The 16,899-nt window shown below is 39.4% G+C and overlaps 1 protein-coding gene across 7 annotated transcripts in view; it reads right to left on the reverse strand.

Annotated features, from left to right (window-relative positions):
* Nucleotides 1-15,821, reverse strand: part of LOC143027135 (tetraspanin-36-like) — a 29,932-nt gene extending 14,111 nt beyond the window's left edge. For 2 of the 7 annotated variants that reach the window (XR_012966573.1, XM_076188203.1), the window contains exons 1-2: nucleotides 15,668-15,788; nucleotides 11,180-11,373 (exon numbers count right to left, since the gene is read on the reverse strand). Coding sequence is in view for 6 of the 7 variants with exons in the window: in XM_076188203.1 (XP_076044318.1) it covers nucleotides 11,180-11,248 (69 nt within the window). In the remaining variant the exon portion in view is untranslated. The other 5 variants (XM_076188190.1, XM_076188230.1, XM_076188178.1 and 2 more) reach the window with 5 other exon arrangements.
* Between the last annotated feature and the right edge of the window lie 1,078 nt (nucleotides 15,822-16,899).

The raw sequence follows: 16,899 nt of genomic DNA on the forward strand, positions 1-16,899 counted from the left end.
GAGGGGTGTGGAGTGTTTTCGGGGATGAAATGGGTGGGAATGTTTTTGTGCCTTGTCCTTTTTGGCTACCCCCCTGGTAAGGGGGAAAAAGGCCTTGGTATATGTATGTATGTACCTTTTGTATTTGTTCTTTTAATTCTTTTTTCAAAGCCTTGTTTTTATTTGTATCTTCATTTTTCATTGTTTTGTTCTTACTTTTGACTATGATTAATTCCTTTTTTAGATCATTAAGCTTTCTGTTGGTTTCAGCATTTTGAAGTTTTAACAAATTAATTTCTTTATACATTGCCCTGTATTCAGCTTTCAGATCTATAATTTCATTTCATAATTCTGTAATCTCCTGATTTCTTAGGATATTTCTATACCATGATTTTCTCTCCCATTCTAAACCTTTACCTAGTATTCAACTTTCTTTTAGAAAAAGCAGTGTACCTTTAGTTTATTCTTGTTGTTTCAATGATGCAAGTCTTTTTCAGTATAACTACTAGCAGTGATTCCAATCTGCTTATATCCAGTCTTCTCTTCATTGATTCACTATATTATTCATGTCTTTCTTCTTCATTGTTTTCCATTTTGTGTGATTCATTAAGTGAATTTACTCTATCATTTCAGTCACTTGATAAACATAGCCCCCTATCATATAAATAAAGCTGTTTCCCCAAAATTTATTGAAAAAGTGCTGTGTTTCAGAGATCACTTTAGACGTCCATTCCAGTCCGTGTTTTCATTGTATTTTGTCCCATGTGCAAATGGCAAGCAAATCATTGTTTTCCATTTTGTGTGATTCATTAAGTGAATTTACTCTATCATTTCAGTCACTCGATAAACATACCCCCCTATCATATAAATAGAGCTAGGCATTTCCTCAAAATTTATTGAAAAAGTGCTGTTTCAGAGATCACTTTAGATGTCCATTCCAGTCGGTGTTTTCATCGTGTTTTGTCCCATGTGCAAATGGCAAGCAAATCCTAAGGGTGTGATATCACTAAATATAGCCCAAACATGTCACAATCTTGTAACCCTCACTAAGCAAGCATTAATGATGGAGAGTGGATATAAAAGTTAACTTTTATATATATATTTTTTCCTACATTGTGTAATGCAGTTTCTCACCTAATTCATTGGTGTCATGGAAGGTACATGCGAGGTTGATGAGCAGAGGGTTGGAGATTGGTAGAGAAATTGAAATGAAGGTGGTGAGCCAGTTACTGCTTGCTGATGACACTACACTTGTGACTGGGTAAAAGGAGGTTGTGAGGTAGACAGTGACACAGTTTGGGGAGGTATGTGATAAGAGAAAGTTGAAAGTTAGTGTTGTTAAAAGCAAGGTGATGAGATATGCAAGAGGTGAGGGTGGCAGTAAGCTGGAGGATTTCCTAAGAGAGAGAGGTTGGAGGAAGTGGACAGTTTTGAATACTTGGGGTCACATGTAACAGCAACTGGAAGAGTGGGAGTAGAGGTTCAATGTATAGTGAAGGAAGCAAGTAATGTCTTGGAGGAATGAAAAGCGTTATGAGCAGTAATGGACTCGTTGACTGGGATGCTGAGAGATTTCCTGATAGGCCTCAAAGTGATGATTTATCACTTGGGGGGGGGGGATTTTATTACTGTATATATAATCCAAACACTGAATGGGCACCCTTTATGATCATAAGTTATGGAATATTTATTGATCTATTTATTCATTTAAGTTGACTGTTCAGTACCAAACATGAATTACTTTAACCCATAACATATATTCTTTTACAGTCCTGTTGTGTAAGTTATTTTTCCTATTTCTTCTGTTTCTCATTTGCTGAATTCCTTAGAATCTGCACGAGGTTTCCTACTTTTTTTCCTCAAAATTTTATCTACAGGATATGCATAATTCATTTCTTGGCTCTGTATTTCCACTTGCCAACTGAAATTCAAACACATTATTCATTTTATCATTACTATTGGGTTGACCATCACATGGACACTATTTTTGAGAGGACAAAATTCAAGCTAGAATCCAAGTACCAGAAGACTAATTTATAAACTGTAAGAGGTAGGTAGATAAAGGTATACAAGTAAGGTAGAGGGGTAGGTGGCAAGAATTTAATTTTTATGAACTGGATGTTTGGTAAACAGTTATTGGTGAAGTAATTGCACAACCTTGCTCCTCTCCTAAAGTTTACAAACAACTGCTGGGGACCCAATTTCATTGCTGTATTATGCTGATGTAACAGTATGTAAACTAAGCCAGTGATGCATTGATTTCAAGACTGCTTGAGTAAGTTATATTGCTTAAGGGGTTTGTAACATGCTTTCTGATTGGAAAAAGGGTGGGAGGAAAAAATTAAATTGGTTCATGGGAGTAAAGTCGTGCCCTGAGGGGAGGTACTTAGATTTAAAAGTAAAGATCACTGGACTAAAGAAATCATGATGTCAATGCAAACTGATCTAGTGATCAAATTGAGGATTCCAGAGGGGAATCCCTTGGTGTAAATTGACAGGCCAATTGTAATATTATTCAGGAAGAAATGACAGAAATTTTAAGTTACATTTAAATCCCCTCTCTTATACAGAGTAATAGAACTTGACTAAATCGGTTGATCAGAAGCAAAGGGTCTTCTTACAAAAGAATATTATGATTGACTATCATATTAAGACAGTGGTGAAAGGGGACTATAGAAGGGAACAGTAGATGGAGTAGTGCTAGGGACAAAATGGATGAAATCAGTGCTAACTACTCAAACTACAGGACTCTGTGCAAGATACAGCTACAAGTGTATGGGTACACCAATCTACAATGCATAACTGCTCTGGGCACACAACCCCAACCATGCAGTGTACACATCCACAAGCACTCCGTGCATGCAACTACAAGCATGCAGTCATGCACATGCTGACTACGAGGGACAAAAAACAGTGAACAAAAGGGGCTTAAACTCCTTCAGACCAGTGTCAATCTTAACATTCCTCTTTAAGATAATAGAAATTGTAATATTGGATCAACTAATGCCACATTTACAGAGGGTGCAAGCAATTCCTGACAATCAGCCTATAGACAATTATATTCAACGGAAGCTGCCTTATGTTCAGTGGTGAACATTCTACTTGTGTCGATGGATGATAGGAAATGTAGTGTGTTGATTTTATATTTGAGCGCTGCTTTTGACATGGTAGAACATGACCTATTACTAAGAGATTGCAGAAATATTGGCAAAGTAGGTGATGCCCTGGATTACATAGAGAGTTACCTTACTGGAAGAACATATTGTGTTCAAACTGGGGAGGTGTGTTCAGAGAAGAAATATCTAAGGAGAGGTGTTCCACAAGGTAGCATATTTACACTGCCGAACTTGCATATTTACTATAATGACATGATGTTAATTTCAAGCCATTCCATTTCCTATATATTCCACTCCCCTCCACCCTCCTCCCTCCCTCTTATTTTGGCACCTCCTGGATGATGGATAGGAGGAAAGCTGTTAAGAGCAGTCAAGAGTTTTTACGAGAGTAGTAGAGCTTGTGTTAGGATTAGAAATGGAGAGAGTGAATGGTTTGAGGTAAAGGTGGGACTTCATCAGGGATGTGTTATGTCGCCCTGGCTGTTCAATCTTTACACGGATGGGGTGGTGCGAGAGGTGAATGCAAGGGTAGTGGGTCAGGGGTTGGAGATGAATAAAGAAAATGGAGAAAAGTGGGAGGTGAGCCAGTTGTTGTTTGCTGATGACACTGCGCTTGTAGCAGGATCAGAGGAGGGATTGAGGAAGTTAGTGACAGAGTTTGAGAAGGTGTGTGAAAGAAGGAAGCTGAAGATGTGGGCAAAAGTAAGGTGATGAGATGTACAAGGGGAGAGAGTGACAGCAGGCTGGAAGTGAGCATTAAGGGTGAAAGACTGGAGGAAGTGGATAGTTTTATATACTTGGGTGTGAATAAAAACAGTCTTAAGAAAAGGTACACAAATAGGATATTTTCAAATTTGTACAAAACCCATTAAAATTTTAAATGAGAGTACTGAGGAGGTGGAATGACCAATTTCATCACTCTGTTCAGTTCAGGAAGAAACAGATTTGGGAGAGAAGAGAAATACAAGAATCAACTAGAACCTACTTGTCCCGAGTTGGATGAAAGCTTAGTTGCTTTGATCTTGAAGCACAATAAAGCAATTGGTTTGCCAGGGGATGTCTTGGGCAAAACGACTGTTTTAAAATATCAGATTAAATTAAAACCAGGGACTCAACCTATCTATATACCTGCCTACAGATTACCATATTCCAAACTAACCATTGTAGATAAATTGATCACTGAAATGTTATTTCAGGATATTATTGAACATGATAAAAGTGAGTGGAACTTCCCTGTAATTCTGGTATCAAAATCAGATGGTACCATGCATCCAGTTATTGATCATAGGGAATTGAATAAGCAGACCATACCAAACTGATTATCATTACTGGTAATAGGGAAAATTCTTGGGAGTTTAGGAACTGAGAATAGGTACTTTAACACTATAGATATCAAGTCTGCTTTCTGGCAGAGTTGCATGAAGATTCACAAGAATTCACAGCCTTTTCTACTCCAACAGGATACTATGAGTTAAAACGAATGCCATTTGGGTTATGTAATAGTCCATTAACTTACATGAGAATAATGAATACAGTTCTTGATGGAAACATTGCCAGTGTATTTCTAGATATTTTAATAGTTTCCCAAACAGTGGCTGAGCACTTTAAGAAATTAGATTTGGTATTCTCAAGACTAGTTGAAGCAGGATTGAAAGTGAGACTTACAGTATTATTTATTTGGGACATCAAATACACAGTAAATTCAAAGGTTGAAGCAATAAAAAATTATCCAGTTCCAAACAATGTAGAAAAATTTAGAAGTTTCTTGGGATTGACAGGATATTATAGGAAATTTATCCAAAGATATGCACACATAGCTAATCCATTAAGTTCTTTGTTGAGGGAAGATTCAAAGTTCATGTGGGGACCTGCACAACAGCGAGCTTTTGACAAGTTGAAAGATAAACTTGCTAGTTCTCCAGTTCTCATATTTCCAGACTATGACAAGGAATTCATTCTTTGTACTGATGTGTCTGACATAGGGTTAGGAGGCATACTGATGCAAGAGAGAAATAGAACTGTGAAACAGCTTACACATTTAGACTTTGTAATAGTGCAGAGAGAGACTACTTGTTATAAAGTAGTCTCTCTCTGCACTATTACAAAGTCTAAAGAAAAACCTTAGCAGTGATATATTCATTAGAAAGCTTTAGAGATATGATACTGGGATATCTGATCAGAACTTGTTTAAGCATAAGAACCTTAAGGTCAGACTAGCCAGGTGGTTTGCTATACTTCAATGTTATGAGGTTAGGTTTGAATATATTCTGGGTAGAATGTTGCAGTAGATACACTATCTAGAAATATTAGCCAACCAATAACAGGGTTGATCAATTATGTCTGTAGTATAGATGAGCTAGTAACCTTAGATGAGGAAATGATAATAATGGAACAAAGAAAACATAAGACTTGGGAATCAGTAGCCCAATATTTGATGAACCCAAGAGATCCTCCAAAACTACTGATGAATTAGAATGATGTTACCAATTTGATGCATCAAAATACACAGTCCTATTAAATAAAGTCCATAAACAAAGCTGTGTAGTTCCTGAAGTTACACCTCTTTTACTCTTAACCATCAAACATTACAGACTAACTTTGTGATTTTATTATCCTATAGTTAGAGTTGTGTCTATAGGTTGTTAAATGATGAGGTAGTTAATTGAAAAATTAATAAACAACCAAACCAAACAATTGGCTGGCATTACAGCATATTGTTTAGGTGTTTATGTAAGTGAATCTTAAATCTTTGACCTGTATTACATTGCACTGCCTCCGCTGTAAGTTTATTTCATTCACTAACTAAATGGTTGGCAAAGTTGTTTCTACCCACTTCCAAATTAAATCTATGTTCTGACAGCTTGGGACCATTATTTATCATCTAATTCATATTCACTGTGAACATCTGATAATTTATTGTCAATTCCGTTTAAGATCTTGAAGACTTATATACAGTCACATGTCAGTTTTTGTATGATTTATTTCTGATACTTGGAATCATACTTGAAATGGGTGGGAGTGGATTTAGCCTTTGATTTTGGGTACCTCTCTTGTAAGGGGGAAAAAGCCATTGGTATATGAGTGTACTTGGAATTAGTTTTTTGGCTTGCTGCTGTGCTTTTTCCAATCTGTCAATGTCTTTAACCTCTTCAATACAAGTCAAATTCTTGCACACAGCATTGCATGCTTAATGTACAATGCATCACACTACTTGCATTATAAAATATAAAGTCACTGCTGTATTACTCATTCTCTTCTACTCAATGACAATAAACGCAGAAAACGTGATCAAACTAGTACATAGAATTTGGGGGCCACTTAACTACAATTACATACATACATATACCAAAGGCTTTTTCCCCCTTACATGGGGGGGTAGCCAAAAAGAAAAAGGCATAGAAATCACTCCCACCCATTTCATTTCCCATATATTCCACTCCCCTCCACCCTCCTTCCTATCTTGGCACCTCCTGGATGATGGGTCATCCCTGCATCCTGTCCACTGCCCTGGGTCAGAAGCAAGTGTCGCAAGACACAGCACATCCACAGCAAGGCCACTTCATAAATTCGGCGACCCCCCATCTCTGTCCCCTCATGCAGGAAAGGAGAAGACGGGGAGAAATCCCTTCGGGCTGCGTAATTTTTTTTCTCATACACACCACCTCACCCCCCATCCCCCACCCACTCCCCCTCATGTATCACAGCCTCATCTATCCACAACCCTTCTCCATTCACCCCTATCTTCTGTCCTCTCCCGTCCTTCCTTTACAGACATTCCTCTTTTTGGTAAAGCCCCTTTCACCCCATCCATCCATCTCATCCTAGGACGCCCCCTCATATTCACTCCTTCCACCTCCACCTTCCACACTTCTTTTACTAATCTTTCTTCACTCATTCTTTCCATGTGTCCAAACCATCCTAATACTCTTTCATCAACCCTATCTCCCAGCTCCCTTTCCACCCCTGTTTTCCTCCTCATTTCTCACTCTATCTAGCCTAGTAACCCCTATCATACTTCTCTGACATTTCATCTCAAACACATTCAAACTCTTTCTCTCTTCCTCTCTCATGTTCCATGTTTCTGCCCCGTACATTCCCAGATGTCTATTTCTCATTACACTTTTTAATCCACCAAGGCATTTACTCGCTTCTCTCAATCTACATTCTACCTCCACCCCACACTCCTCCCTTTCCTGTTACATTCGCACCCAAGTATCTGAAACTATCCGCTTCCACCAGTTTCTCACCCTTAATGCTCACTTCCAGCCTGTCATTCTCTCCCCTTGTACATCTCATCATCTTACTTTTACCCACATTTATCTTCAGCTTCCTTCTTTCACACACCTTCTCAAACTCTGTCACTAACTATCCCTCCTCTGATCCTGCTACAAGTGCAGTGTCGTCAGCAAACAACAGCTGGCTCACCTCCCACTTTTCTCCATTTTCTTTAATCATCTCCAACCCCTGACCCACTACCCTTACATTCACCTCTTGCACCACCCCATCCATGTAAAGATTGAACAGCCAGGGCAACATAACACACCCCTGATGAAGTCCCACTAATCTTTCTGTGTCCAAACCATTCACTCTCTCCCTTTCTAATCCTAACGCAAGCTCTACTACTCTCATAAAAACTCTTGACTGCTCTTAACAGCTTTCCTCCTATTCCATATATCTGCAGTACCTCCCACAGTGCCTTCCTGTCTACCCTGTCATAAGCCTTTTCCAGATCCATAAAAGCCAAAAAAACATCCTTACCTTTTCCTATAGCTTTCTCACATATCTGTCTTACCACAAAAATCTGATCTACACATCCCCTACCTGTCCTAAAACCACACTGTTCCTCACCAATTACTACCTCTGTTCCTCTCCTAATCCTCTCAATCAAGACCCTCCCATAAGCCTTCTCAACTAAACTCAACAAGCTGATCCCTCTGTAACTACTACACTCACACTTGTCCCCCTTTCCTTTGTAAAGCGGAATTATACAGGCACTCCTCCAGTCCTCTGGCACTCTACCCTCTCTTAAACAAACATTAAATAGCCTCACCAGCCAGTCCACCATAACTGTACCTCCTTTCTTCAGACATTCTGCATGGCATCCATCCAACCCAGGTGCCTTACCTGCTCTCATCATCTTAACAGCTGCTTTCACTTCATCCTTCTCTATTTCTCCTCCATTTTCCTCACTCATCACTCTCATTTTCTTAGTGCTTCCCACTGCAACTACCTTTCCCTCCCTATCCTTCACATTTAGCAACTCCCTAAAATACTCTGCCCACCTTCCTCTCACTGTTTCTCTTCCATTATCATCTCTCCATCTGCACCTTTTACCTTTTCTTCTCTACTTGATTCGCCTCCTCTTCCTCTTTTAACTTCCTTCCACAACATCTTTTTATTGCTTTCAAAATTTTCTGTCATACTCTTTCCCCATTTCACATCTGCTCTCCTCTTTGCTTCCTTTATCTTATGCTTAACTTCCTTTCTCTTTAATTTGTACCTCTCGTATGATTCCCTCATCCTAATTTGTAGCTAATCTATGAATGCCTGCATCTTCTCTTCTACACCCTTGTTTGCTTCCTCATCCCACCACTCACTACCCTTCTTTCTATTTCCTCCCGCCCTCCTTGTTCCACACACCATCTTTGCACACCTTATGACTCCCTGCTTGAACCATCCCCATTCCTCCTCTACTCCTAGTTCTACTCTATCTTTTACTCTTTCCCATTCCTCTCTCAACTTCTTCTTATACTCATTCTCCTTTTTTCCCTCATTTAAGCAGTTCACTCTAAGTACCTCCCTACCTTCTGCCCTTCTCCTCTTTCTCCACCTATTCTCCACTCTCAATTTACCTTCCACCAGGAAATGATCTGATATTCCCCCATTCTCTCCCCTTAGAACATGTACATCCTTAACTCTTCCTACCATACTCCTGGTCACCACTATATAGTCCATTAACCCCTTCGATACAATGACGCCTATGTAGGCGTCATGAGGATGCCGATGTCGGCGTCTTGATTATATATATTGTAGTTGTACCTGTGTGACCCCCATACTCTGTAAACTGGCTTCATCATATTTTCTATGGTTATCAAAATTCACGGGTGAAATAGAACGAGCAATACAGCGGTAACTTTATTTTTTATAATGCGAGTATTGTGACGCAACATTGTATGTCTGGCAGCTAATGCTGCCTGCGAGATTTTGGCCCATATTGAAGGGGTTAACACTCTACCTGCCACCCTTCCATCCACCACCCTCTCCCATGTGTACTTATGCTTGACTTTCTTCTTAAACACTGTATTTGCTATCATCAACTCTCAAAACACATCACCATCAATTCTCCACTACGATTTTTACCTCGAACTCCATACTTCCCAATCACTCCGTCAATTGGTTCATTTCCTACCCTAGCAATTAGGTCTCCCAGTACAACTACATTGACATTTCTCCCTAATCCCTCTATGCACTCATTTATATCTACCCAAAATGCCTTCCTTTCCTCTACATTCTTCTCACTACCGGGCCCATACACACTTACAAAAACCCACATCTCCTTTCCTAGCTTCACCTTCATCCACATCAACCTTGATGACACCTCCTTCCACTCCACTACCCACTTACTTATCTCTTCACTTACTAGTATAGCCACCCCTTCTCTCCCTCGTCCCCTCCTCACTCCTGAGTACCTCCCAGCTACACTCCCAAACTCAGTTGCCCTTTCCTTTCATTTTAGTTTCACTCAAAGCCAGTACATCCACCTTTCTTCTCACAAACATACTGCCTATCTCTTCCCTTTTACTCTCATCTGTACCACATCCACGCACATTAAAAGACCCAGCATCCTCATATACCCACTCACGCCTCATGACACCTCCATAGGTGTCATCCCATTGAAGAGGTTAATGGTATTTGGTGACCATACAGATATAGCAATATTCCAAATGTGGATGGACTAATGATCTATATAGTTGGTTGATGACAGATGGACTTTCAAAATCAAAAGATCATGCAATCAGTCCTAGAATCTTACTTGGTTCCTCTGAGGCAGAAATACACTGCTTAGATCATTACTGATAATTACACCAAGATCCTTTTCACTATCCACTTTTGTTAATGTTTTTCCAAATAACCTGTAGTTGTATTGGTGTTAATTTTACCTATGTGTATAACTACATTTACTTGGGTACAATATCATTAGCCACTTTTTTTTTTTACCATTGCTGTAGTTAATATAAATCTTCTTGAATATCCAACTGATTCAAGTGATCATTTGCTATTCCACATAACTTTGTATAGTCAGCAAATTTGGCAGCAGTAGATATCAGTCCAAAGCCATCATCTTTGCCCCATGCGTTTGGACTATTGAGGCAGGTTGTTGTTGTTGTTATTGTCGTTCTCTAGACTGTCTGTCCGAGCCGTCCCGTCTCCCCAAGGAATGCCACAGCCGAGGCAGGTGACAGTCACTGCTGGAAATTGGACTTTAAAGTATGCTTGTCTTGTGTTGGAGTGTTTGTGAGAGTGCCTGCAGATGTGTGTTGGCTGCAGATTAAATTACTTGAGTACTAGGGAATATTTATGAGGTGCATGTGTTGCTTACTTGTAAAGATTAAGTAATTTATGGGTTTTGTGTATGTGAGGCATGTGGAGGGGCCAGGGTTAGTTTCAATGTCATCAGTCAGGTGCAGGAGGTTGAGCACATGGGTACTGACTTCCTTATGTAGGAAGAAGAAGAAGGAAAAGAAGAAGAAGATGGAAAAGAAGAAGAAGAAGGAAAAGAAGAAGAAGGAAAAGAAGAAGGAAAAGAAGAAGGAAAAGAAGGAGAAGAAGGAAAAGAAGAAGAAGAAGGAAAAGAAGAAGAAGAAGGAAAAAAGAAGAAGGAAAAGAAGAAGAAGAAGAAGAAGAAGGAAAAGAAGAAGAAGAAGGAAAAGAAGAAGGAGGAAAAGAAGAAGGAAAAGAGGAAGAAGAGGATGAGGAAGAAGAAGAGAAAGAGGAAGAAGAAGAAAGATAGGTCAGAAGGAAGTGGAAACTGTGAGCTTCTAGACCTGTTCCATTGACTAAGTACTGGCTTCTCGGTGCTGCACCTCAGAGTGGAGTTTGAGGAGGAGGGGGGATGTTGAGGTAACTTGTTTCCTGATGATAAATGGGTCCATACTGGAACTCTGGGTTATCCTGTGCTCTGTTTCCACATGGAAGCTGACATCTCTATTGGAAGACAAGAGTGATCTGAGCCAATAGTTTGAACCAAAAACTCGGGTTTCCCTACATTCCCTCAAAACTGTAAGAAGAGAAAGAGAGCTTCAAAATGGCAGACTATGGTGTATTGGTTACAATGCATGGGCAATACTCTTATCTTGATTTATCTATCACATCAATTACTGATGGCCTGTCTACATCAGTACAATATGAGCATTTACTTTACAAATTTTACTTCCCTCAGTGAATACTTATCTTATTGGTGATTAAAAAAGAAGGAGTCAAAGCTCATGGTTCTGTTCCAGTAACATACAAATGTATTTTCATTTGAAAGATCTATTCTTTCTATGGAATTGTTAGGATAGGAACTACCGGGTACTAGATATTGTAAGTTTAACCACTTCAGTACTACTCACATTATAAAATATAAAGTCACTGCTGTATTATTCATTATCTTTTACTTTGAGTAATAATAAACAGAAAACATGATCAAACCACTTAACAGAATCTGGGGGTAACTCATGTACAACTACAAAAAATATATATAATCAAGATACCAACACTGGCATCCTTGTGTACCCACTTGTGCCTCATGACTCCTACGTATGTGTCATTGTACTGAAGTGGTTAATGTTAAATATTCATGCTTACATGCTCCTGGAATTTTACCAAGATTATAAAAGATGCCTCTCATCCGAGTAAAAGGACAATTTATAGTTTCATCCAACCAAAGATTTTTGTATGTGGCTTATGTGTTTCTGGTGAGAAATGTTGTGTATACAGGGTCTAACAGATAAATCCGTACAAACTTTGAAGAGGTTTTAAGCACTTAAAAAGTAACATATGGCAATTCTGATTGTTTCCAGATACTTCCATTTGTCTAATAATTTAGCCAGTTGTATACTAGCACCAGTGCAATAAACATTAAGCAATGGAACAAGCCAAACGTTCAGCCATATGCGAACTTCGTCGCGCAGGTCACACTCCTAGCGCCATAATAAGGATGCTAAAATACTCCAGACAAACTGTTTACGATGTTTGTAAACATTTTGATGAGACCGGCGAAGACCAACGAGCTGCTCACAAGCCCAGAAGGGGCAGAATTCTAACACCTCGCTTTTTAGCTGGTCTCAAGAGAAGTGTCAATGCAAACCCAGCCTTACCATTATCGACATTGGCAAAGAAGAGAGGTGTCAGCACAATGACAATTCACAGAGCATTAAAGAAATTGGGATTAACCTCATTCTCACAAGGAAAAAGACATCTTTTGACACGAAAAATGAAAGAAATCCGCTTGACCAGGTGCCAAAAGCTGTTGAACTGGATGAAGTCGAATGGCTCAGTCATCAAGTTTTTTTCTGACGAGAAGATTTTCACGGTTGATGCGACTTTCAATAAGCGGAATGATCGCTGGATAGCCTCCTCATCCTCAGAGGTTCAACACAAGACAACGACGAAGAAACCAGCAAGTGTCATGGTGCTCTGTGTGGTGTCAACTGAGGGGGACGTCTTCACTCACTTCTTCAACAACAAGGAGAAAGTCAATGCCGTTGTCTATTGCAAAGTTCTAGAAGAGAAAATAATACCCTGGATGAAAGATAAGGCTAGTGGCAACCAGTTTGTCTTCCAACAAGACTCGGCTCCAGCCCACACAGCGAAGAGGACCACCAACCTTCTCGAAGGGTCAAATGTGCAGTTCTGGAACAAAGAGTTGTGGCCCTCAAATTCGCCAGACCTAAACCCTTTAGATTATTATTTTTGGGCGCGAATTGAGGCCAAGGCATGTGACAAGCCACACAGAAGTATAACAACCCTGAAGACAGACATCAAGAAGGCTGTGGGTTCATTATCAAAGTCTGAGATCATCAGCGCTGTATCCAAGTTTCGTAAACGCGTTGAAAGCGTCATAACAGCTGAAGGTGGTTACATTGAATGAAATCATTGTTCTTATTGCCTTTTCTAAATATACTGAAAATTTCATAACTCTCTGTTTATTATAACCCGAGATATTAATCTTAAAACATGTGATAAGAAGTTGTACGGATTTATCTGTTAGACCCTGTAGATTGATGGTGCACATCACTTCCATCGCAAATGCGTAGTTTTCAAGAAAATATATAAAGTTATGTCTACCTTTCCTCCCCAACGATCTTGGGGGACCTGTGGGAAATCGGGGTTTTTGGGTGGGGAACATGAAATCGAGTAACGCACATTGCAAAACAGGTGTAAAATCAACAAGAACACATAACATATATATGGAAATACATAAATTACACCTTTGATGGCAGCAGTGGCAGGGGCTCACGTGATCATAGCCATGTTGTTTTTGATCAGCGTTAACAACAATTTGCAATATTTTTCGCTATACAGGTGCTCCTCAACTTACGTTTTCGTTACGTTCCGAACGGCCGAACGTAACGTGAAAATGAACGTAAGTTGTTACTGTACGTTCCAGTAATGTATGACCGTTCATACTGTACTATACATCCATAAATTCTATTACCTTATTTTATAAAACACCCCTAAATCATCAATTATAAACATAACATTGTAAAATAATAACATTAATTTCAAATAAATTAAATTCAAGGAGCATAAAGTGAGATGGTGGAGAAGGAGGAGGAGGAGGCAAGGCACGTTCAGTCTGTCGTTTGTGCCATGTAAACAATGGATGCAGCATCATGCGTAAGTATCGTTTGAACGTCTCGTACTACGAAGAGCGCGCTAAACTAAAAAATTCACTCAAATTTTTTTTTTTTTACAATTTTTTTTTACGGTCAGTTCAAACGTAAAATCGAAAAAACGTAAAACAAATGAACGTAAGTAGAGGAGCGTCTGTATTCGCTACATTTAGCGAAGCACACTCCGGCTGCGAAAGAGAGTGGCATTACCACCACCCTCAACCTCTTCCTCATAAGGTAATGGTAATGCTATTATTGTGGTTTTTATTTTACGGCAAATATGGTTTCCATTTATTTTATTAGCTATTACTTCTAATAGATAAACACACATTTCTACTCATATACTTTAAAGAGAGCTCAAGTTATGTTACTAGGAGTGGTTTGGTGGGGATTGGAGGGGTCTAGGGGGCAAAGCCCCCAGCTAGGTTAGGTTAGATTACGTTATGTTAGGTTGAGGTTAGGTTAGGTTAGGTTTGGTTAGGTTAGCTTTGGTTAGGTTAGCTTTGGTTAGGTTAGCTTAGGTTTGGTTAGTTTAGGTTAGGTTTGGTAGGTTTGGTTAGGTTTGGTTAGGTTATGTTAGCTTTGGTTAGGTTATGTTAGCTTTGGTTAGGTTATGTTAGCTTTGGTTATTTTAGGTTTGGTTAGGTTTGGTCAGGTTAGGTTTGGTTAGGTTAGGTTAGGTTAGGTTAGGTTTGGTTAGGTTACATTACATTATTGAGGTTAGGTTAGGTTACATTACATTATTGAGGTTAGGTTAGTTGTACACAAAATCACAACTCTCAGTTCTCTCAAAGCTTCATGAATTTATTCCCGATTTTAGGGTTAGCAACTCTTCCGCAGCCAGAGTGCGCTTCACTAAATGTAGCGGATAGTGAAAAATATTGCGAATCATTGTTAACGCTGCTCAAGAACAACATGGCTACAATCGCCTGCATTACACACATACAAAAATCGTTGGTTGGGTGAAACTATAAATTGACTGAGTAAAATTCCAGAATTGTGTAAACATATATTATCCAATAGCTCCTAACCTAATATAACCTAACCTACACCTAACCATTCCACAGAAAAAAAAGGCTTTTCAAATGCAAAAAGTGTTTCTGGAACACTGAAATAGAGCCATTCTGTTTTTCCAACCTCAAAATAGATCGTTCGGGAGGAGAGGTAGGCCAAAGTGCATTACTTTAACAATTAATATCTATAAAACTACGCACTTGCGAAGGAAATGAAGTACACCATGGTTCATATCACAACATTTATCACTAGAAACACATGAGCCATATATCAACTTGTACCATTGTGTGAATATATAAATTGTCCGTTTTTAGAATAATTTATGGTCTGGATTATGACTATTTCATCTGAGACTGAGATATTAATGCAGGATGGTGAACTGAAGCTTGCTGTCTCATTTCCATACTTATGATTCTGGTTATTCTATTTATTCAGCAAAGGAACCTTACATTGAAGGATTTGTTCAATTTTGCGAAATATATATGATACCAAAACCTGCTGGCATCCAAGGAAAAAGAGCAATTTGTTAGATCGATTCCTAGAAAGTTATGTAAATGCAGTAGCATCTACGGTTTGCCTATAGAGATATGGGCATAATGGGGTTTTATAACAACTGATAAAAAGGATTACAAGACGAGACAAGAAGACAAAGCAAGTTACTAATCTCATCATTCTACTTACTGCAAATATAATGAAGGCAGCGAATGCTAAATACTTTCCTACTGCCATGATCCACAACAATAACAAGAAGTTAAACAACCAATGTTTACAAGTTCGGCGGCAAGTCAGCTGATCTCTGCGGCCGTAGGGACCAAATGAAAGACCATCATAATCATAGGAAAGCTCATCGAACAGACTCGAATACCGTAGTTCAACCAAGTGATGTCACTAGTATACCTAATACTACCAGTTTGTGCCGTTTGCATTTTTTTTCTTTTAGTTATCGTTCTCCATCAAGGTTATATGCAACCTTTTGGTGTGTTTTTTTTTACTTTAGTTTGTTTTTTATTTAACCTCGTAATTACCTTTCACAGTTTTCTGTTCTCGATTATAGAAAGTAAGAAACCTAAGCCTCGAATGGGAACGTTTTTAGTTTATTTTTCATCGTTCAATTTCCATTGCGTCTATAAGTCAACGTGGAGCACATTATAAAATCTTGGGGCACAGTACTTACTATCTTTGTGGTTCGTAGATGTTTATCTGGTTTACAATGTTCAAATTAATTCAGTTCACATTTTATATTTCCCCGATCTTATTACTTCATAAGTGAGCTGACATTATACTGTACATGATTCACTTTCTTAGCAGTCTGTGGTAAATATTACTGTGATCCAGTAAACTCGCCAAACTCGCACCACTGAACGACCTCACCAAGAACCGTTCCAAGCGGTCGGTCGTACCCGTGAAGTGGTCTCCTGAAGCTACCCAAGCATATGAGCAGGTCAAGGCTGCTATTGCACAGGCTGCCCGCCTGTCCTACCCGGTGGCCCACGCCCCCACCTTCCTTACCACCGATGTCTCTTCCACAGCGAAAGGTGCGCAGTCCTCCAACAGTGTGTCAACGGACAGCTCCATCCGATTGCATTATTCTCCAAACGACTGGACCCTTCTCAAATACGCTATAGTGCATTTGACAGGGAGCTTCTGGCCATATTTTCAGCCGTGAAGCATTTCCTCTATTTCTTAGACAGCCGGCCATTTACCATCCTTACCGACCACAAGCCGCTTACCCATGTACTGGACAGGATCTCCGACCATCACTCACCAAGAGTCTCTCGGCAGCTGTCATTCCTATCCCAATTTGATACTCATATTGAGTACATCAATGGAAAGGATAACCAAGTGGCCAACGCCTTGTCCAGAATTACCTCTGGCATCCTCCCTGATCACCACCACGTCGACTACGCACACAT

This window comes from Oratosquilla oratoria, chromosome 1 (assembly GCF_046742065.1).
Source record: "Oratosquilla oratoria isolate Oo_2021 chromosome 1, ASM4674206v1, whole genome shotgun sequence".
NCBI lineage: Eukaryota > Metazoa > Arthropoda > Malacostraca > Stomatopoda > Squillidae > Oratosquilla > Oratosquilla oratoria.